The 22,494-nt window shown below is 54.3% G+C and overlaps 1 protein-coding gene across 3 annotated transcripts in view; it reads left to right on the top strand.

Moving 5' to 3' along the window:
* Positions 1–22,494, top strand: part of ABCC6 (ATP binding cassette subfamily C member 6) — a 60,691-nt gene that overhangs the window by 436 nt on the left and 37,761 nt on the right. The window contains exons 1-12 of one of the 3 annotated variants that reach the window (XM_046668486.1): positions 139–1,082; positions 1,293–1,413; positions 2,234–2,416; positions 3,853–3,978; positions 4,136–4,264; positions 7,225–7,350; positions 8,525–8,586; positions 11,014–11,145; positions 15,150–15,353; positions 16,573–16,750; positions 19,337–19,498; positions 22,132–22,224. In XM_046668486.1, coding sequence (XP_046524442.1) covers positions 2,390–2,416; positions 3,853–3,978; positions 4,136–4,264; positions 7,225–7,350; positions 8,525–8,586; positions 11,014–11,145; positions 15,150–15,353; positions 16,573–16,750; positions 19,337–19,498; positions 22,132–22,224 — 1,239 coding nt within the window. In that variant the 5' untranslated portion in view covers positions 139–1,082; positions 1,293–1,413; positions 2,234–2,389. Of the gene's footprint in view, positions 1–126; positions 1,083–1,292; positions 1,414–2,233; positions 2,417–3,852; positions 3,979–4,135; positions 4,265–7,224; positions 7,351–8,524; positions 8,587–11,013; positions 11,146–15,149; positions 15,354–16,572; positions 16,751–19,336; positions 19,499–22,131; positions 22,225–22,494 lie in introns of those variants that run through there. The other 2 variants (XM_046668485.1, XR_006889560.1) reach the window with 2 other exon arrangements.

Here is a 22,494-nt window from a genome sequence, read left to right as displayed (position 1 = left end):
GGGGGGGGGGGGGGGGGGGGGGGGGGGGGGGGGGGGGGGAGTGTGGAGGGTTTTAATTCTTCACCCAACATGAGCACTTGTGCTTGTGTGTCTGAAAAAAGCTGTCTTTCATTCCTATCTTGAAAGGATTACGTGCTCCCTGCAGAAGGAAGGAAAATAGAAAAGAAAAAGAAAATGAAGATTCCCATGATCACTGCTTTTCTTTTTCTCTATGCAGGTAGGTTACATAGAGTCATTTGCAAAAAGAACTCATGGCTGGGGACACACTTTGCTTTAAGACCTAAGAGAGGAAAATAAATGAGTTGACTTTCTTCCCCATTTTCCCCAATCTAGCGTACATTTTTTTTTCCCAAAAACATCATAGACTATTTTGTATTATAATCTCTTTTTTCACTTAGCATTCAACAACCGTCTTTCCATATTCATATATTTCTGCAATGGCACTTTGAACCACTGCTTAGCAACCTATTAATAAAGTGCTAATAATAACAGCTAACTCTTACTGAACATTTACTGTGTGCCAGGCACTGCACTATGCTCTTTATTAGCAATCTTCTTAAAACCTTCCCAACACCCGGGAGGCAGACTGTGTCCGTCCCCGCCGGCCGGGAGACTGTGGTTCGAGCCTCTCTCCCCCATCCCCCACCCCGGTTTGGACACTCGGCGTGTGCACACCTGTTAGGTTCCTTTATCAGCATAAATTCCTGGAATTGTTGGGTCCAGCGTGTGCGGGAAGTTTGGGATGACACGTCGCAAGGGGAAGGAAGATTATATGGGGACTTTCTGGGGCCCTGGGATCCCCTCCCTCTCCGGGTGCCCGCTGGGGCCTAGCTGATCCCCACCCCCCATCACCTCGGTTCACCCCTTCCCGCCCCGCCCCGCCCCCGCCGCGCCGCTGGACCTTGCCCGGGACCTGGCGATCCCCGAGCTCGAATCCCCGCCGGGCTGCCGGGCCCCACCCCTCTCCCCGGCCGGGAGCGGGGTAGGCAGCTGCCCAGGGACTGGCCGACAGACCGACCGACCGACGGCCCGACGGACGACGCCCGATGGCCGCTCCTGGGGAGCCCTGCGCAGGCCCCGGGGTGAGTGTCCCGCCCACACACACACACTCCCCTTTTCCTCCGGGTGGATCTCTATAACTGGGGAGGGGAGAGCCCCCCAGAATCCCCGGGAAGGGAGGAGACCTGCCCGCGAAAGGCAAGCCCTTTACTCAAGCCGGCCCCCAGGAGAGCCCGCCCCGTGCCAGCAGCCTCCTGACCCCCTGCTACGGGGACTCTGACCCTTCTTTGCAGAAAGCTCCGGAACCTCCACCTCCCTGGCGGCCTCTCCTCCAGGATCTCAGCAATAGACTCTGGGGAGTGAAGCTCATCGGGTGCGGGGAGGGTCGCAAACTCCCAAGATTTCGGGGTCCAGGTAGGTTAGGAAACAATAGCTGAGGTTAACTGAGGGCTTAGTCTATGCCCTTTACCAACATTAGTACATTTAAGACAGCCCTTAAAGGTGGATTCTCCTATTATCCTCCCTTTGCAGAAAAGGAAACTGAGGCACAGGGAGATTGAAGCTCACATAGCTGGTGAATGGTGAAGCCAGGAGGAAAGATAACCAGTGGGGAGAGAGATGGGGACTATTAATATGGTAGGGAGAGAGCGAAGAGGCTGTGTCCTATAAACATCCCATTCGAACTTCTTCTCGGGTTAAAGGCCAGCAGAGCGCTAAGATAAGAACCACAGATCAAGACCTCCCACCCCCTACCCCCCCCATAGAACAAGCTTTGGGGTCAGACAGGCCGTGGTGGGAGTCAGCTCTGCCACTTCCTATTTGTAGGGGCCTGAAGGAGGCTGTTACCCTCTCGGTGCCTCAGTTTCCTGGTCTGTGAAATGGGGACAGTAACACCTACCTCCTAGAATTGTTGTAAGGATTAAGTGACAGTCCATGCCCAGCACTCATCACAGATCCCGGGCATCCCAGACTCCGGGACCCCACTGATTTGGCTCAAATCCCAGCACCACCACTTTCCAGCTGAGTGACATCAGCCAAGTTACTCAACCTCTCTGGGCCTCAGCTGCAAAATCAGTAGGGTTGATGTTAGGATTTAAGTAGCTGAGGCACCCCAAATGCATGGCACATCTTCATGTACATGTTAGGGGTCCAAAAAGTTGCCTGGCCTCCCAAGCAGGTGAGTTTCGGACCCCTGCATTGTACCATCCTAAGGGTCGCCCTGGTGTTCCCTCAGGTCTGGAACCAGACGGAGCCCGAGCCTGCGGCTGCCCACCTGCTGAACCTGTGCTTCCTGAAAACGGCAGGGGTCTGGGTGCCCCCCCTGTACCTCTGGGTCCTGGGCCCCATCCACCTCCTCTACATCCACCGCCATGGCAAGGGCTACCTCCGGATGTCCCCCCTCTTCAAGGCCAAAATGGTAGCCACCGCCTCTGGGAGCCTAGGGCGGGGGAAGCAGCCTGGAGTGCAGCAGAGACCCCAGAGTGGGCACGCCTCCCATCAGGGAGCACACAGGCTGGGGTCAAGCAGGGAAACTGTTAAGGGAGCAGCAATACTCCAGAGGCCTCGGACGCAGACTCAGTGGGGCCAAGTCTCCCGAAGAGATTTCGTAATTATGACAATCCGTGCATCCGTCAACACACACATCGGGATGCTCCCACCTTCCCGGAAAGCTGACGGCCGCCGTAACTTGGCATTCCCCAGAGTGGGCTGTGTACACCCCTGGGACACACACGGTGCCTTTAGGACCACACTAGGATGAACCTTTCAAAATCTTAGTTATGCATTGATTTTTGTGTTTCCCTCCTTTTTTTGTTTCGACGCTAAAGAACAGTTCTTAAAATTGTTGTGGATTTATTTGAGCGTGTTAGAAAAACACGGACATTCCAAGTGTGAGCTTTCCACTCCTCAGCCCCTTCTCCTCCCAGCTTCTGCAAGCACGTCCTTCAAGCTTCCTTCAACCTCACACTACCGGGTTAATTTTTGTTCTCTTGCCGACCCTCTATCCAGGGGTCAACACGCTCTTCCTTAAAGGGCCAGCTGGTACGTCTTTGAGGTTTGAGGGTCCCAACTACTCGATTCTGCCCGGTGCAGCAGGAAAGCAGCCCCAGGCAACAGTAAACAAATAGGCGCCAGCATGTTTCAATAAAACCTTATTATAGTCCCTGCAATTTGAATTTCATGTCATTTCCACATGTCATGACATATTATACTTTTTTTTTGAGTTTGGTTCAACAGTTGAAAAATGTCAAAACCATTCTAAGCTCCCAGGTCATATGAAAACAGGCAGCTGGCCAGATTCGGTCTTCGGGCGGCGGTCTCCCGACCCTGCTCTAGACAAACTGAGGTCCTCACGATCGTTTCTGCAGCGTGCCGGGGTCTGGCCTTCTCTCCCCATGTGCACGCTTTCCCACATTCTTGCTTTCTCTTGTTCAAAAGAGAGAAGGACATCTTAGAGAGAGAGCCTAGAGATAGACCGGCCCCAACTGAGTTTCTCCTTGATTTAATAGTAGGGATTGAAAGAGACTCGAAGAGGGTGTAACTTTTTCACCCGGTGAGTACATTTCATTTCATGCTGTTCCCTTCTACCTAAAGCATCTCGCCTGTGCTGTGGGAGCACCGCCCGCAGGTGGCAAACCCTGTGCGGGCTCAGGCCCTGGTGGGGCATCGTTTATATGTCAGCCACAGGTCAGGATGCATCGGCAACACCCCTTACTGCTTTATCTTTAGCATCTTTCACATTGGCACTGTTAAATTACAACGTTAGTATGTTACAGCGCCCCATCCAGAGCTGCCGTCCAGTTGGCCGCCATCTTTCTTGTCACCCACCGGCCTTATCTAAGCCTGTTTCCCCAGGTGCTTGGCTTTGCCCTCATAATCCTCTGCACCTCCAGCGTGTCTGTGACTCTCTGGAGAATCCAGCGGGGAACGCCCCAGGCCCCGGAATTCCTCATCCACCCCACCGTGTGGCTCACCACAATGGTAATGACATCCCCAGCTTGCTGGCTTGCTCCTGGCTGCTGCTTTTCCTGCCCTGGCGAAGGGTGTGGGGCAGAGTGGGGCTCCCTCCCTCCCCGGCTCCTCCGCTCCCCTCCCCTCCCTACCACCTTAAGGGACCCATCCTGCCTCTCTTGTCCAGAGCCTCGCTGTGTTCCTGATCCACACAGACAGGAAGAAGGGAGTCCAGGCATCCGGGGTGCTGTTTGGGTACTGGCTGCTCTGCCTTCTCTTGCCAGCTACCAGCGCCACCCAGCAGGCCTTGCGAGGGGTAAGCGGGGGGCCTGGGCCACCTGGGGAAACCAATATGGCAGTTTCAAGTGTGGGTCCCATCCTTCCTCCCTCCCTGTCCTCACATGACTTATTCTCTACTCAGAGACACACACGCCACAGCCGCTTAAACTCTAGCAACACACAAATGCGCTCCCTCACACAGAAGTACCCATTGTCCGTTTTATGGATTCAAATTCCCCTTGTCTTACACATTCACATTGCACACGTTACTGGCACACCAGTCACACACTTGTATGCTCCTATTCACTCATCACACAACCACAGACTCCAAAACATCACACACACACACGCACACCTGCACACGTCCACTCATGCTCCTTGCCACCCAGTTGTGGCCATGCCCTCAAGCTCCCATGTGACTTGAGTGCAAAGAGCCCACAGTCCCACAAGGCACATCCATTCACACATCCCTCCACAGCTGTCTGGGCGCAGACACACTGATGGTTCACAGCCTCAGAGTTCCCGGGTGGAGTCTGAAACCAGCCCCTACAGGGACGGCAAGGAGAGCCGGAAGAAAGAAGGGGGCACTCCAGATTGGGAGGTGGCAGGTGTAACAAGAAGGGAACTCACCTACGAGGCTTGTCTTGGGTACCACAAGACGCGTGGCTCTCCACACCCGCCCACTCGAATCTTAAAAGTTGATAGAGACGCCTTAATGGGGTTCAGTCACGTGTTCCCTGTCCAGACGGTCTCGACAACACGTTCCTCTCAAGGCTGAGTCCTCGAAGCGGCTCCTAGTGTGGGAACAGTGGGCGGAATGTACATTCTGAGCATGGGACGCGGGAGGAGCATCCCATTGCCCCCATCCAGCTCGAGAGTCAGCCAGGGGTCAAGTCCTCTCGATGACCTCCTCCAGGACACGCCTGTGCACACTCTCCCTCTGTGTGCATACACATTTCCGCTCATTCTCACCTATTCTCACCCACAACCGTGCTCCCATACATCTGTATTTACACACGCATTTTGCACACTCACCCCATTTCTGTTTCCCAGCCTGAGAAGCAGCATTTCCATGGTAGGGGGCCTGATGGATCATTTTATCTGCAACGAGAAAAATATACAGCCTAGACTAAGCTGTCTCAACCTCAGTACGTGACACACTTCTTTTTTTGGGAGGGGGAGCTGTCCTGTGCATTGAAGGATATCGACCAGCATCCCGGGCCTCTATCCACTAGATGCCAGTAGCACCCCTCATTATGGTAACCCCAAATGTCTGTGGACGTTACCAATCATTGCAAAATAGCCCCCAGTGGAAGGCCACTTGCATGCGTGGTGCCTCCACCCATAACTTCCGGGTCAGGATGCCAAATGCAGCAAGCTGCTGATCGCCATTTCTTGAGCCAAATGGTTACTGCGTCCTGCTTCTAGAAGGAGAAGGTGGAGAGACACGCTCTGTGTTTAAGGCCAGACTTTTACAAAGTAACCTTTGTAACTAACGAGGAAATCCACAGGCCATCCTCTGATTTATGAAAGGGTGGGTTCCCACAGTTGGCTTCTCACTCAGCTCTTTGGAACCAGCAGAGAAATAATAAATTGGGCCCACAGATGGTCTGGAGCTCCGACCAGGGGCGAGGGCCCCGCGGCCAGCACTTTACGTCTCGTCTTCCTTGGATTCTCTCAAGAACGCTCCGTGGTTGATTCCATCAGCCCCATTTTAAAGACGAGGAAAGTAAGGCTAAGAGAAGCGAATGACCTCCTCGAGGTCATGCAGCTCAGGAGCGCAGAACCCGAGTCCATGCCACCCAGATTCAGAATAAACTTTCCGACAGAAACAGTAGTAAAAATGGCAGTCCGGGGAAGGTGCGCCATAAAGTAGTTGGAATATCAAATTGTCCACTCTCTGCAAAAAAAAGAAAAACAGAAGAGTATAAAAATCCAATAGGGGAACTGTGATCTGAAACTAGGGCTCTGGTGTTAAGCCACAGAAACTCAACTCACACTAGCTTAAGGGAAAAAAAGTCCAAGGGGATTTCTTAGCTCATGTAGGTGGGAGCTCCTGGGCATAGTGGGTCCAGGCGTTCAAATAACACCAGGTCAGGTCACCTGTGTGCCCTTGAGCAAGCTGCTGCCACTTCTCTGAGCCTCGATGTCCCCACACGCAAAACAGAGCCAGTAAAACCCCAGCTGGGGTCAGAGTGGGGAGGGACATGATGAGACAGTGCATATAAAGACTCCTGCATGGGCCCAGGGTGGAGTAAAGGCTCAATAAGACCAGTTTCCTTCTTAAACTAGAGAACACTGGCCACACGGGAGCAGGATTGGAGATTAGGGGGGAGGGGCTGAATGGAAAAAGGATTTCCTGGGGCCGGCCCGGTGGTGCAGTGGTTAAGTGCACACGTTCTGCTTTGGCGGCCCGGGGTTCGCCAGTTCAGATCCCGGGTGCGGACATGGCACCACTTGGCAAGCCATGCTGTGGTAGGCGTCCCACATAGACAGTAGAGGAAGATGCGCATGGATGTGAGCTCAGGGCCAGTCTTCCTCAGCAAAAAGAGGAGGATTGGCAGCAGATGTTAGCTCAGGGCTAATCTTCCTCAAAAAAAAAAAAAAGAAAAGAAAGAAAGAAAGAAAGGATTTCCTTCATGGCACAAGGAAAAAAGGCGAAATGTCTCCTCAACTCATGTCCCAGTGGCTGTGGCCAGTTGTCACCCCACTAAGAGCAAACCCCTGGCCCTCCGTTTGTACCTGGCCCTCCCTTTGTACGGACAGAAGGCTTGTAAGTCGGGTGCTCATAAATCAGGGGTGCCAGGAATGCCGGGGGCTCTCTCTTTCAAACCCTGCAGGTCCAGCCCCTGCTTAGGCACTGCCCCCCATCAGAAACCCTGTTCAGCCTCAGCCTCTCCCCCCGTTACACACCCTCCCCGGCCTCCGCTCCTCCCCAGCCTCAGGTGGCCCCCGTCTGCCTGCCAGACTCAGTGGGACTTCTCTTTCTCTCCCTAGGACTTCCAGAGCGACCCCTTCCGCCACCTGTCAACCTACCTGTGCTTGTCTCTGGTGGTGGCACAGTTTGCGCTGGCCTGCCTCGCTGATCGACCCCCCTTCTTCCATAAAGACCCCCAGCAGTCTGTAAGTCACCGTGTTTCCAACCCCTTGTCCCTGTTCCATTCTGGTCTGTCCCCGTGTGTGTCCAAATGGGGGGGACCTAGAGCACAAACCTTTAATTTTTCATTCATCCTGTTATTCAGCAAGAAGTGTACTTATTGCCTGTCTACTCTGTGCCATGGGGTGGCCAACTCTTTCCGTCCAGAGCAAGACGGGAAATACTTTAGGCTTTGGGGCCGTATTGTCTCTGTGGCAACGACTCAGCTCGGCGGTTGTGTTATGATAGCAGCCGCAGACCACATGTCAGCAAAGAGCATGGCTGTGTTCCGATAAAACTTTATTTGCAGAGACAAGCCGTGGGCCGGATTCGGCCCCGGGCGCCGTCACTTGCCAGCCCCTGCTGTATGCCCAGCTAAGTGCTGAGATCTATGGTGACCGAACAGATGTGGTTCCTGTCCTCATGCAGCTAACAGCCAAGTCAGGGAACCAAACATTAATCACATATTTACAGAAACACGTGGGAAATTGCGACTGGGGTAAATTCTGCAGAAGTTCACTATCCGTGAGAGTTTACAGCAGGGTCCACTGATAGTCTGGGAAATCAGGAAAGAATTCCCTGAGAAGAGACAGCTGGGCTGAGGTCATCGGAAAAGATGCTTAGCTGCTCGAATAATCAAGGTAAAACTATAACTAGAGTTTGGGGGTTTTTTCCTATGAGAATGGCAGAGAAAAATTAAAAATGGATAACAAGTGATGGCAAAGATGTGGTGAAAAGGGCACCCTCGTGCCTACTGGTGGAGAGCATAGATCTGTGCAGTCTTTCTGGAGCAGCTGGCAAAACCTCAGCACAGATCCCGCTTCATTTCCTCACTACGTTCACTGGGGACGTTGTTGAGGATGCTGTTTTCCGTGTCATGCACGGTCCTGGCTGGGAGAGCTTCTTGGTCTCGGCGTTAACAACAGTTGTTCTGGAAAACTGTTAGGTCTCGCCTTGTGGGTGTTGTCAGTCCTGTGGCCAAGTCCCTTTTCGCCTTGCCTGCTGGGAAGCCCCAAGCCCATAAGTGTCCACCTCTGCCAAGTAGACAAGGGACAGGGCACCTCGGTGAGCACTTTTGGACCATGGCTAAGCTGGACCAGGACATCCTGGCCGTGCCACATGAGACCAAGTCTTCCCTCTCCCCGTCGTTTGTCTTTCCAGAATCCATGTCCAGAGGCTGGGGCCTCCTTCCCCTCCAAGGCCACGTTCTGGTGGGTTTCTGGGTAAGTAAAGTAGCAGAGAAGGGGCCAAGGGGGTGCCCCCACCTGCTTGCATTTGCTGCCCTTATTTGTCACCACAGCTCTTCCCCCATGAGTTTCCCCCAAGAGCCTGCCGAGGTCAGCCAGGCTGACTCGGGCCCCGCCTCAGAGCTGCCCTCTCAGATTCCATGTGTCCACCACCTACATCCCCTTCCCATCCACCCACTGGAGTGAGGTCTGGGTCTCAATCCTGGCTCTGTCTCAGCCGGCCGTAACACAAACATTCAGGGTCTCGGTTTTCTCCTCTGTGAAATGGGGACAACTCTACCTTCGTTCACCATAAAGTGCTTAGTGCTTGTACACAGCAGGCGCTCAATAAAATCACATCTATTACTCGGCTTCAGTCACCCACCAACATTTAATAGGCACCTACTATGTGCTAAGCACTGCGGGTGAGGAGGTAAAAGATCACATCTTTACTCCCCGGGGTCTCCCAGGCTGGTGGAGAAGACGGATGTCCCTCCAGGGCCAGCACACCAGGCACAGAGAACGTGCCCACCTACCAGGCCCCCTCCTGATGACCACACTGCCGTCAGACCTCGGGAGCACCTGGATTTGAATCCGAGCCCCACCACTTCCTGGCTGTGTGACCTTGGGCAAGCTCCTTACCCTCTCTGTGCCTCAGTCTCCGCATCTGTAAAATGAGGATGATAATAGCATCCGCTTCATGAGGTTGTGAGGATTAAATGAGATAAGGCTTGTGAGGCACTTAGCACAGGGCCTCGCCCCTAATGAGTGTTGTAGAAAGTGGTTGTTACATAAATGAAGACCAGGATGCTCTGGGGGGTGGAGAGAGCGTAGACATTTCCTAAACAGCTCCAGGAGGACCCAGCTCTCTGTTTCCCAAACGTGGGCGTTTGTGGACCACTCTTCAAGCTTCTTGCCTTGTTGGAGTATCCTTGTACGCTATTTATCGAAAGTCTTTTTCTTTAAATCAACTCACTTTCACTACTTTAATAGACTTTTTTTAAAAGGAAACTCTCTGGGGGCCGGCCCGGTGGCTCAGCGGTTAAGCGCACACGTTCCGCTTTGGCGGCCCGGGGTTCGCCGGTTCAGATCCCGGGTGCGGACATGGCCCCGCTTGGCAAGCCATGCTGTGGTAGGCGTCCCACATAGAAAGTAGAGGAAGATGGGCATGGATGTTAGCTCAGGGCCAGTCTTCCTCACAAAAAGAGGAGGATTGGCAGCAGATGTTAGCTCAGGGCTAATCTTCCTCAAAAAAAAAAAAGGAAATTTTCTATCGCTGCCCAAATCAGGAAGATCTATAGAGTCATGGGCCATGTCCACCTCCCAAAGTCATTTCAGTGAGAACCAAGCGCCATTAATAATTTCTAGATGAGAACTGATGCTCTGCGTTAGGGAGGGACCTTGAAAGTCTCAGAGAGAAGCTCAAGACCAGCTCCACACAAGACCTCCTCCTCGGTGTCGTCAGGGGGATTCCAGAGACCCGAAAAGATGGGAACGCTCCCGCTATGGAAATCTATAGGAATTAATTTCTTGTGTATGTGCCGACTACCGTCATCGCACAGGCCAGTCCCACGTATGGAAACAACACTCTCATTTTAAGGTGAGAAAATTGAGGTCCATTGGTGGGAAGCGACTTGCCCAAGGTCACAGAGCTGATAAGTGGCTTCCTTTGACAAATTTTCTTGTGCCCTGTGCCAGCAGGTAGAGATACAGAGGAGGAGAATAAAGGTCTTTGCCCCTGTGTTGCTTACTGTTCAACGGAGGAGAAAGACAATCAATAAATAATCACACCGAAAAAGTAAATAATCTTAATTGCAAAGCATTATAAAGAAAAAGTTCAGGAAAGTATGGGAGCTTATAATGGGGAAATCTACCTGGATTGGGGGAGTCGTCAAAGTGGGCTTCTAAGGAAATCACGTGTAAGCCCAGAAGTGAACAATGAGTAAGAAGTGGCAGGAAAAGAGTTTTCAGCAAGGCAACATGCATGTGCAAAGGTCCTGAGGCCAGGTGGCTGGAGCTGTGAATGAAGAGGAAAGTGGGGACATTTAAAGCTGAGGGAGGAGTTCAGGTTTCCTGCACAGTGAGTGTTTTCAACTCTGGACTGTTGACTCCTAGGGAGGTTTATCTCCCCTGCCACGCAGAGTTAGGTCACTTCATCTCTCTGAGCCTCAGTTTTCTTCCTCATCGGTAAAATGGGTCAATAGTAATCTACAGGCTCACGTGAGAATTAAATGAGATGATCTTTTGCAAACTGAGACATGCCCCAAATGTCAGGTGCAGTTAGATCAGTTGCTTTCATTTTCCCAAGGGGCCCGCAGAGGCACAGAGAGGTAAAGGGACTTGCCCCGGGTCACACAGCCACCAAGCCAGCCCCCCGCAGGGGTGGACAGCAGGAGGAGCTGGCCTGATGATGCTCTTTGACAGGCTGGTCTGGAGGGGCTTCAAGAAGCCGCTGGGACTAAGAGACCTCTGGACGCTTGGGAGAGAAAACTCCTCGGGACAACTTGTTTCCCAGCTCGAGAGAGAATGGACAAGGACCCGCAGCGCGGCCCGGCGGTGAGTGTGCGGAGCGCGAGAGCTCAGCCGGCTGCTCCTCAGCAGAGCGCACCGTTCGGCCCCAAATACAGGCCTAGAGCCTCCCCTGGGCTCCCCGCCACTGTCCCCCGCCTGCCAGCTGATCTCAGAGCATTAACCGGTCAGGCTCAAGGTGCATCCCCTCCCAGAGTGCTTTGCGGGTCCCAGAAGGACAAAGAGGGAGCCCCTGGAGGCCCCCAGAAGGAAGCTGGATGGTGGAATGGCTGGCAGGAGACAGCCTGGTGGTGGAGGGCTGGGTGCCATCCTCAACACGCAGGCAACTGCTCACTTACTTCTTTACCTGAGCTGTTCGTTTCCTGGGCCTCAGCTTCCTTCTCTCTCCAATGGGGAGGCTGTCAGCCCCTAGCTCCTAGCTTGTGGGGGATGGAAAAATTCATTTATAGGAAAGAACTTAGGGAATTCCTCGAAAATGGTAAAAGCTCAAGCGATATCAGTTATCCAGGGGATTTCAAGCTCTTTCTAGTCCTGTCCACTCTCCCTCACTCTTGCCCTCTGGGGCATCTCTGGAAAGAGAAAGAAATGGAGAGAGACAGAGAGTCTGCTGGCCCCTGTAGCTAAAAAAGTCAATCTAGCCTCAGGTATGGCTGGATCCAGGAACCTGAAGGATGTCCAAATTCTTTCCCTGCATGTCTCAGCCCAGCTGATGGCTGTGTATTGGCCTGTCACATACTATACCAGTTCAGCCCCTCCAGCCGAATGAGCAAGCCTCTCTCTCCTAGCATCCATATAGAAAATCCTAAGGAAGGCCTCTGATTGGCTGGCTTGAGTCATGTGCCTCTCAGGGGCCCATCCCGTGGCCAGGGGCCAGGCCCCATGATTCAGAGCCACACGGGGCGCAGAGGGGCTGCTCCCCAAAAGAATAGGGTGTATTTTCCAAAGGGAGTGAGTAACGGGAATGAATCAAGACAGCCACTCTCTCTCGCCCTAGGCGTACCTTGCCATACGGCCCCTCCACTCTTAGGTGACGTTTGAGGGGCAGAGTTCATTCAAAAGGGCCTGGCGGTCTTGTCCACTCTCTCCCAGCCCTGGCCTCCCCTGCCAGCATGAGAATGATTGTCACCCAGTATGGGAGCAAGTGGATAGAAATATTCTCCAGAACAGTTTGAGACCCCGTAGACAACAGACAGGAGGAAGTGAGAAATACATGTTACGCCGAGATCCGGGCTCAGTCATTTTCTGAGCTGACTGATTACACACAGAGAGAGCTTTGGCATCATTTCTGAAATATTTTGCAATTTGGAAAGGGGAGGGAAGGGAGAGGACATCATCCCAAGAGGTTACAGGCCAAGCACCTCCTGACCAAGTCAGAGTCACAAGATATGTTTGGCCCACTTGGTGTTTTGTTGTTCTTGTGGTTTGGGGCTTTTTTGTTTTGTTTTTTTAATAAGTTGCCAACATTGAAAATCTTAGAGAGCTCACATAAAAATCTGGCACTCTGGTCTCTCTCAAAGCAGAGTGGCAGCGCCAGGTCGCATCCCCGCCCGGCAACAGGAGAGGGGGTCTGGGTCGTGGCTGCCCTGAGGCACCGGCCATGTGTTCTTCAGCTTGCCCCAGTCTCCACCACTCCCTTTTGCACCCCCCCCCAACTTAGCCCTGGCCACTCACTCAGACCCCTCCTCACCCTGTGGTCATTTGCGAATCCTGCACTAAATGGCCTTCCGTCCAGAGACCAAAGACAAGACACGGGTCTCGAGACCTTCCTTGATGGAAATTGAGACCCGCTGGGGAGGGGGACATTTGCTATGGAGCCTGACGGTTGAGCACCGTGACTCAGAGGGCTGGGCGAGCAGCTGGAACAGAACTGGGCAAACCTTCCAGCTGGAAAGAGCCCTCCCAGTGGCCTCTGCCCACCCCATTTTACAGACGGAAACACTGAGGCTCCGAGGGGAGGGGACAGACCAGGCATTGGAACCTCGGTCTCCTGGCTCCCAGGCCAAGTTCTGTCCACAAACCAAGCTGCTAGCTTCCACCCTTCCTTCTTTCCTTCCTTCCTCAAATCTTTATAACATCATGCACCAGGCGCTCCTCTTAGGCCCTTTGCACACGGCGCACAATCCGCATTTATTGAGCGCCTGCTGCCCTTAGGAGCTGAACCAGGTGCTGGGGAAAATACAAGCAAAAGGTCTACATGCCCGGAGTTCTAACGAGACAGAGAAGTGAGGGAGAGAGTTGAGGAGGGTGAGCCCAGCTGTGAATTAGACCATGGGATCTGATGCGGACGGGGCTTGGGGATGGCCTCTGCAAGGAGGTGACATCCTTTTGGCATTTGGACCCCAAATACCAAAATGTCTGTGAGCGCCGGGCCGTGCCCAGCTCCGTGTGGGAGGCCAATCCACAACCTTCCAGAGACGCCAAACCAAACAGCACACCTGCGGGCCAGGGGTGAAGGGCAAGGCCGTGACCTTGTCAGCGAGGGTCGGGCCACACGCACTCACCAAGGCTCCTTCTTTTTTTAATTTTTGGTGGGGGGTGGGGCTCACAGAGAGGCACCGTGTGAACCGTGAATTGAAATCTGGGCTCGAATCTCTGCTCTGTCCTCACTGTGTGGCCTTGGGCAGCTGTCCCCACCTCTCAGAGCCTCAGTCGACTCCCAGGTAACATGGGGAGCCCATGATACCCACCGGGCAGTGAGGTCAGGAGGAGTCGATGCGCTCGTACACGTCATGGGCTGGTCCCAGTGCCCGGCCCGGGTCCCAGCTCTGTAAATGGGGCGTTGAAATTGCTGATAACCCCATAGGTGGTCAGAGCTGGAAGGGACTTGGAGAGTGGGACCAGGCCCATCCTTTCATACACAAGGACACAGAGGCACAGAGAGGGCAACAGTCTGCCCGAGGCCACACAGCAACTGAGTTGTCAGCAGCTGCATCACTGCCAGTGTCTCCCTGTGGCTGAGGACCAACCTGCCCCCTGCCTCTCCCCCACCTCCTCTCCCTCCCTCACCCTGGCTCTCCCTGCGGCCCCTGGTTATGACCAAGGCCAGTGATCTTTGATCTTCAGCATCAAGGCTGCCTGAGCTTCTGCCTGTGGTTTCATCCAGACCGGAAGTGCCAGGCCCACAGACATCAGCTGTGATTCTAAACGAGTTCTAAACCGGTTCAGAACCACCTAAGGGCTGGCCAGTTGTGGAAACCGAGGAAGGGGGAGCGTCAGAACAGATCAAAAAGGGCCTGGGCTCCGCAGGCTGAGAGTTGGGATCAGACGGCAGTTCTCTGACTTCTCAGCTCTGTGCCTTTGGACACGGCCACCTCGGAGCCTGAGTGTCCTCGTCTGTGAAATGGGAATAGCCCTGGGCTTGCCGGGCTCTTAGCGCTAAGGGGGACCTGGTACACAGAAGGTGCTCAATGCGTGTGTGTTCCCATTGCCTCCGTGAGGCCTTAGGGCCCCACCCCATCCCTCCCCTGGCTGGCTGTCTCATAATAAGGGGGTCTTCTGGAGGACAGGGAAGAAGAGGTGAGGGAGCGAGGCCGGCTGCATGCCCACCCACCCCGCTTGCTGGGAAAATACCCCTGGAACGCCTGGTCCTGCTGCCGGCGGCTCCGAGGCCACCTCCGCGGATGCTGAAAAGGATGTGCGAGTCCATTCAGCTGCCATTACAAAATGGCACAGCCGGGGGCGGCTTATGAACAACGGAAATGAGTTGCTCACAGCGCTGGAGGCTGGCAGTCCAAGATCAAGACGCCAGCAGATTCGGTGTCTGGGGAGGGCCAGCTCCCTGGCTCCTAGGCGGCCATCTTCTCACTGTGTCCCCACGTGGTGGAAGGCGGAGGGAGCTCTCTGGGGTCCCTTTCATAAGGACACTAATCCCACTCCTGAGGGCCCCATCCTCATGATCTAGTCACCTCCCAAAGGCCCCGCCCTAATATCATCATGTTGGGGGTTGGTTTCAAGGTGAATTCGGGGGAAGGGGGGACACGAACATTTAGTCTATTGCAAGGGCCCAGAGCCAGCTTCTCCTCTCCCCCAAGGCACACCAAGGCAGTAGCGTCTCAAAGGAGAGGAGGCCGTGGCCTGGAGGACCCCGAGACGGAGCCCTTCCTGCAGCGAGAAGGGAGCCAGAGGGGCCCCCTGCTGAGGGCCATCTGGCGGGTGTTCCGCCCCACCTTCCTCCTGGGGACCCTCAGCCTGATCATCAGTGACGTCTTCAGGTTCGCTGTCCCCAAGCTCCTCAGGTGAGTTCAGGCCTTGAGTGCCTTGCTAAGTGAGGCCGGTGGGCCCTTCATGGCGCCCTTCCAGGGCCAGGGGGACTTCAGCCCTCTTTCTGCCTCTGCCTAGGTCTCTGCCGCTCCGGGCCCTGGGGGATGGGTGAAAGAGACACTGAGGAGGGACAAATATCAATGAGAAAGCAGCCGACCTCAGGGAGGGAAAATGAGTGAACTCTAACGTGGCCGTATCAGTTAGCGTTTGCTGTGTAACAAAACATCCCGAAAGCAGAGGGCTTAACGTCATGTATTTGCTTATGAGAATGTGGGTCAGCAATTCGGGCCAGGCTCAGCTGGGTGGTCCTTCTCTTCTTGGCCGGATTCACTCGTGCGTCTGCAGTCAGCTGCAGAGATGGCTGGAGCCTGGCCGGTCTGAGACGGTCTCAGCTGGGACAGCTTGTCTCCGCTCCACGTGGTCTCTTATCCTCCAAAAGGCGAGCTCTGGCTTGTTCACGTGGCCGCGTGACAGGGGTCGGAGACAAACAGCACCAGCTGCGTTTTCTCTTGAGGCCCCGGGCTCAGAGCTGGCACGGTGTCACTTCCACCGTGTTCTGTTGGCTGAAGCTGGTTCCACCGCCAGCCCGGATCCAAGGGGCGGTGTATTCGTTTGCGAGGGTCGCTGAAACAAAGTAGTGCAGACTCGGGGCGGCTTAACTGACAGAAAGGTGCTTTCTCACGGTTCTGGAGGCTGCAAGTCCCAGATCAAGGTGGCTTTCTTCCGAGCCCTCTCTCGGCTCTTTGTGTCCCCACACGGGCTTTCCTCTGTGCCCGTGCACCCCTGGTGTCTTCTCGGGTGCCCAAATTTCCTCTTGCAGGACACCAATCCGACAGCACTAGGGTCCCACCTTCACGGCGCCATTTTAACCTTATCACCTCTTCAAAGGCCCCCTCTCCAACACAGTGGCACTCTGAGGCACTGGGGTTAGGACCTTGACATTTGAATTTTGTGGGGATGCCCTTCAGCCTGGCACCGGGGAGGATAAAAACTCCACATCTTGGCTGGAGGAGCCGCAAGTCACATCGAAAGTGAGCGAGGACAGCGGGGGAAATCGTCACAGCCATTTTTTGCAAAAAAAAAAACAAAAGCTACCACAATGTCCGACCCTCCAGCCCCGGCCAGGCGTGGACAAGGGAAGACCCTGGGTACCTTCTCTCATCAGCTGTCCCTTCTCCCTCTGTCTCCCGCAAGCCTTTTTCTGGAATTTATCGGCGACCCCCACACCCCGGCCTGGAAGGGCTTTCTCCTTGCGGCACTGATGTTCCTCTCCGCCTGCCTGCAAACGCTGTTCGAGCAGCAGTGCATGTACAGACTCAAGATACTGCAGATGAGGCTGCGAACGGCCCTCACTGGCCTGGTGTACAGAAAGGTGAGCCCCGGGGGGTAAGCGTGGGGCTTTCCCCTCGTTCCATCCTGCCCTGATTTACATACAAATGTTGCAGCCAGGAAGGAAAACCTCACTAACCTGTTAGTATCATCTGTGCCTGAAAACACTCTCATTCATTACTTCGCTATAGCACGGGCACTACACTCTCACCTCCTTGGTTATTTCCATAAAGCCCTGTGTGATCTGACCCTGGGATCTTCCCAACCTCATCATATCATATACCTTCTCTCTTCCTCACCGCCCTCCAGCCACAGACATGCCAGGCACCCTCAAACACACCAGGCACCCTCCCACCTCAGGGCCTTTGCACTTGCTGTTCCCACTGCCCGGACATCCTTTCCACTCCTCTTCATGTAGTTACCTTCCACTCATGCCCCGTGAGTATAAAGGTGAACCTGCAGGCTGTGTGGAAATCAGATAAAGGTGGACTGTCAGCTGTGTTACCAGGCAACACGGCTCCCAGGAAAAATGACCCCTGACCTGCTGGTAAATTGCATCTGGGCGGCTAGTGAACCGTGAACACCTGGAGGGAAGTCATAGCTTTGGCTTCCCTCTGTGCAGGGACTCTTGTCCCCTCAGGGGACCCCGGAGGCGACTCCATGAGACTGCTGCTGTAAGAGAGGTTGGCTCCTGTGGGGTCTGGAGTATCTGAGCCAGGGCCCTCCAGCCCCGAGGGGGACAAAGGGAACAGCTCATGTGTGTGGCCACACGGACAGCCCTGGCACTGCCCTGCCTGCTGTCCCCAGAGGAGGCCGCTGGAGCTGGGTGTGGCCTGTCCAGTCTCGCGAGTCCAAATCTTGAGTCGAGGCTGACGGGAAGATGGCCTGAGGCCTCTGCTCTTCCCACTCCCTCCTTAGGGACGCCTCCTTCCTCTGATGAGGTCAGACCCCCCCGTTCCACCCTCTGGGCTGCTTCTGTATTAACCGTGTCTTTTTATTGTCCGCATCTGGTGCGTTGACAACTGGGGTCTTGCTGACACTGGAGGGACCGCCGGTTCCTAGAGATAGCAGATGACGCACCTAGAGCACAGCCTTCCTACGCCAACCCACCAATCCGGAGCTCACACCCCCAAGCGCCCCCTTTATGGCTCTCACACTCCAGGCCGCTGTCCTGGGCCCTGATCACCCCAGGGCGGGTGCCAGACCACCCGGCACAGCCCCAGAGCCTGCTGAAATGATTGACACTGGCCGATCCTGAACCTGCCGGACCCTTCCTTCCTGTGAAAAACCACAGCACAGGCTCTTGCCCACAGTCCCCCCTCCCCCACCTCTGATGGACCCTGGTGCTTCTCCACGTGGCCCCCCGTGGCATGGAGGGCCCCTCCTCTTAGATCTGTGAGTTTAAGAGCTATCTTGTCAATGACAGTCGTCTCCTGATCTGTTGGCCTTGACATACTCCTTCCCTGTCCACGTAGTAGATGCAGGGTTGCAAGCAGAACTTTGCACTCTGCAGGCTGGAAGGGGTCCGCTGTGACCCCAGAGTCAGGGCAGATTTGGGTCTGCCAGAGAACCAGGTGGGTGTCTGAGAGGCACATTAATGCCCACAGGGGTCAATCTAACACCCCGTCTGGCCCGAGTCGTGCCTCAGTCATACTGGATTCCAATCCTGGCCTAGCCACTTGCAAGCCTTCTTTTTTTTTTTTTAAGATTGGCCCTGAGCTAACATTTGTTGCCAATCTTCCTTTTCTTCTTCTTCTTCTTCTTCTCCCAAAAGCCCTCCAGTACATAGTTGCATATTTTTAGTCGTGGGTCCTGCTAGTTGTGGCATGTGGGATGCCACCTCAGCATGGCCTGATGAGCAGTGCCACGTCCGTGCCCAGGATCCGAACCAGCGAAACCCTGGGCCGCCGAAGCGGAATGCAAGAACGTAACGACTCGGCCACGGGGCCGGCCCCACTTCCAAGCCCTCTGACTTTGGGCATGTTGGTCAATTTCTCTGTGCCTCAGTTTCCTGAGCTGTAAAATGGGGTTGGTAATGGTGCATTTCGTTGATTCTAGTCTCACTTTTCTTTCTTGCTTTTTCACCGCTTCTGAAATCAAGATGTGTCTTGCAGGTCTTACTTAATCGGCGTTGATTTTTTTCCTTAGCGATACAAAAATAGAGAGCGTTTTCTCCACGGCGTTTTGGGTTGAATGAACTACGGCAGTGCCTGCTCCAGGCCAGAGAGCCATGAGCCTGTGGGTTTAGCCCAGAGGCTGGGACACGGTTAGCACTCAGCCGAAGACCACCATTCTTGTCAGGAATCCAAGGTTTTTATGTTTTGCGTTGTTAATGATTATTGCTCCCATGCTGTAGGATTTCAGAGTATTTACGGATCTGTCATCTCGGTGGATTCTCACAACGGCCCTGGGAGGCTGGCTCAGGAGATTCGACGAGCCCACTTTACAGATGCGTGAACTGAGGCTCCGATGATAAAGAGACCTGGACGTACCAGCAAGGGCAGCCCAGCTCAGGGCCAGGCCTGCTGGGTTGCTGTGCTCTTGCTCAGCCCACACCATGAACCTCCGTGCCTGCCCCACGCCCCATCCTTCCTTCCAACTCGGGTCTCGTTCCTCCCGCCCCGCCCAGGTCCTGGCTCTGTCCAGCGGCTCCAGAAAGGCCAGCGCGGTGGGGGACGTGGTGAACCTGGTGTCCGTGGACGTGCAGCGGCTGACGGAGAGCGTCATCTACCTGAACGGGCTGTGGCTGCCGCTTGTCTGGATCGTTGTCTGCTTTGTCTACCTGTGGCAGGTGAGCTGGGGCAGAGGGAGACGGATTTGAGCTGTCTTCTCTCCCTCCGCCCCCTCTGTCTTTCCTGAATCCAGTCTTCATCTTCGCACTGAGTGCTGATACGACGGGCAAAGTCTTGGTCAAGGATGGCCCTCGCTTGACCTGGGGCAAGATGCTCACCCTCGCTGGGCCTCACTATCCTCATCTATAAAATGATGATAATGATGATGATGACACTGACACTTCTTGGCTGTGATATCAGGGTACCACGTAGGTACCCTGATGAAGCATGTTTTGAAGTTACCAGCAACTCTGGGGCAGCAGTAACGTCAACAAAAAAGACAGAAAGAGAACACTGGAGGGGCAAGAATTTGCTACCTAGTTTTTCAAAAGGCATAAAGTGGCCATGTGGCCAAAAAAAAAAGAAAAATCAGACCTTTTCCTGACTTCCTCACATCTACTTTGTGATGTAGGATTTTCTTTTTTTAATTAAAAGCACAGACTTGGCAGTGGGACGGACTGGGTTCAGACGTTGCTTTTACCACCACTTGCAAGTTGTAAAACCTGGCACAAGTAGCTTAGCCTCCCTGTGGCTCATTTCCCCAACTGTAAGGTGAGGATGGTAATGAACAATGGTGCCCCTGCCGGCCTTGAGGTGTGAAATGTGCTGATACTTGTAAAGCACTTAGATGGGTGTGGCACACAGTGGGACTTTGTAAGTATTTGCTGTGTGGTTAATTACATACCCAGGCGGGACAGTGCATCTGAAGATCTTATTCCATCTCTGCTCCCGGCGTCAGTGCCAGGCTCCATAACTTTTCCGTAAAGGACCAGATCGTAACTGTTGTAGATATTGGGGACCACACGATCTCTTTCAGAACTATTCACCTGTGCTCTTCTGGTGCAAAAGCGGCCGCAGACAACACTGATCGCATCGGCATGGTGGTGTTGCAAGAAAACTATTTATGGACACTGAATTTTACGTAACTTTCCCACGTCCTGAAATAGTCTTCTCCTTTTGATTGTCTTCAACCATTTAAAAACGCAAAAAGCCATTAGTAATTTTGGTACAGCTTGCGGGCTGTGCAAGAAAAGGAGGAGGGATCCGGCCACGTGCCACGGTTCGCAGGCCCCTGGGGGGGAGTGTCCACGGCTTATGGATTCTGAGCCAGTGTGGCAGCCTCTAAAACGCCACCTGGTGCGTGTTATCATCGTTGTTGCCCCTCTCCTGCCTCCATGCAGCCTGTAGGACACGGGGCCAGGACCCTTTCTGACTCGAGACCTTGTATTCTAGGGCCTGGCATGCCTTAGGTACTCAGAAAGGTCAGTAAGGCGCTTCAGACAGGTCCTGACCTGAGGTCCAGAAACGTAGCTGTTATTGCTAGGGAGAGAGGGAGGGCTCGTCGGAAAATTCAGGGCATCGCGCCCGCAGTCTCAGGACTAGAGCGAATCTGCAGACGACACACCCATCAAGTTCCCCGCCTCTTGGCAGACAGTCCCTAACCTCAGAGGGTCACCCTGAGCTCCTGGTTAAGGAGAGGGGGCCTCGGGGTTGCTACAGTCAGCATTTGTAGAATTTTCGCTAAAGGATACCAGTTTTGCAGAGAGTTTAACCTTTGATTCACATTTCTTTGAGTATTTTCCCCACTCTGGCTGGGACGGGCTGGCGTTTGCCTTCTGGGCACTTCTCCATCCAGCCACTGGGAGACACCCTTGCTGCATAAATGAAACTGGCTCGCTGGGATATCAAGGAGATAAGAAAACTGTTCTTAGGGGCTGAGGGGGGAAACTGAGGCCCACAGCCTTGGGGGAGGGGTGGGGCTGGTCTCGAGAATGGGCCCAAATAACCTCAGGAGGAGTCTCCAAAAGTCACAGGCACTTAAAAATCCTTTATTCCATCCCACACCTGCAGATTTTCCAGACAAACCACAGCCGAGAGGGAACACAGTGTCCGAAAGTCACACAGCTGGGGCGTGGATGGGCTGCCAGACAAAACACAGGATTCCAGTTAAATATGAATTTCAGATAAATGGAGTATTGCATGGGACATACTTACCCTAAAAACTTATCTGAAAGCCAGATTTACCTGGGCTGGTGTCCTAGAGGTTTCTTTGCTAAATCTGGCAGCCCGTGGGGGTGAAATGAGGACCGGGGTGGTCGTCGATTGTATGACACGGGCACTCACGATAGGCTGTGGGACAGCTCTGTTTCCGTTTAACAGAGGAGGAAACTGCCGCTTAGGGAGGGTGAGTAACTGCCTGAGGCCACACTAGGGGGTGTCAGAGCTGGGATTTGAACCCAGATCCTGAGTCCAGACGTCCAGCTCCACCATTCCGGCCAGGCATACCTCCCTTGCCCGGCCATCTAGAAGCACAACCTGTGTTGAATATTCCCCCCACCCCCCGCCCACATCCTGTGAGCTGCATCCTTCCCCTCCCGGATGCAGAAGGACTCCGTCCTCAGCAGGTGTCTCCTTCTGTGGACCCCCGTGAGTCCCGGTCTCTGTGACCCGGTGGCTGCCTTCCTCAGACTCTCTGACACCCCCCCCTTAGGACCCAAGTCTGATCCCCTCTCCCCAAGACTGACCAGATCCCTCGGGGTCTCCAGCTGGGCTCCCAGAGGCATCTTGTGACATCTGTCCCTTCTGTGTCCAGCTTCTAGGACCCGCTGCCCTCACTGCCATTGCTGTCTTCCTGAGCCTCCTCCCTCTGAACTTCTTCATCAGCAAGAAGAGGAACCACCATCAGGTTTGACATTTGGGAGAAGGGACAGGCCAGGCGGGAGGTCGGGAAGGCGGCCTGCAGGTGCTGGGACTGGGCGCCGGTACAGGGAGGCGAGGAGGGGAGAGATGGGGCAGGCAGAGTTGGGGGGGAGAGATGGGGAGGGGAGAGGCGGGGAGGGGAGAGATGGGGAGGGGAGAAGGGGTAAGGGGAGAGATGGAGGCAGAGGTAGAAAGGGGAGAGGTGGGGAGGGGAGAGATGGGGAGGGCAGAGGCAGGCAGGGGAGAGATAGGGAGG

Source organism: Equus quagga, chromosome 7, assembly GCF_021613505.1.
Source record: "Equus quagga isolate Etosha38 chromosome 7, UCLA_HA_Equagga_1.0, whole genome shotgun sequence".
Classification (NCBI taxonomy): domain Eukaryota; kingdom Metazoa; phylum Chordata; class Mammalia; order Perissodactyla; family Equidae; genus Equus; species Equus quagga.
Note: the sequence above shows the minus strand (reverse complement) of the source record. Positions and strands in the feature narration are given on the sequence as shown.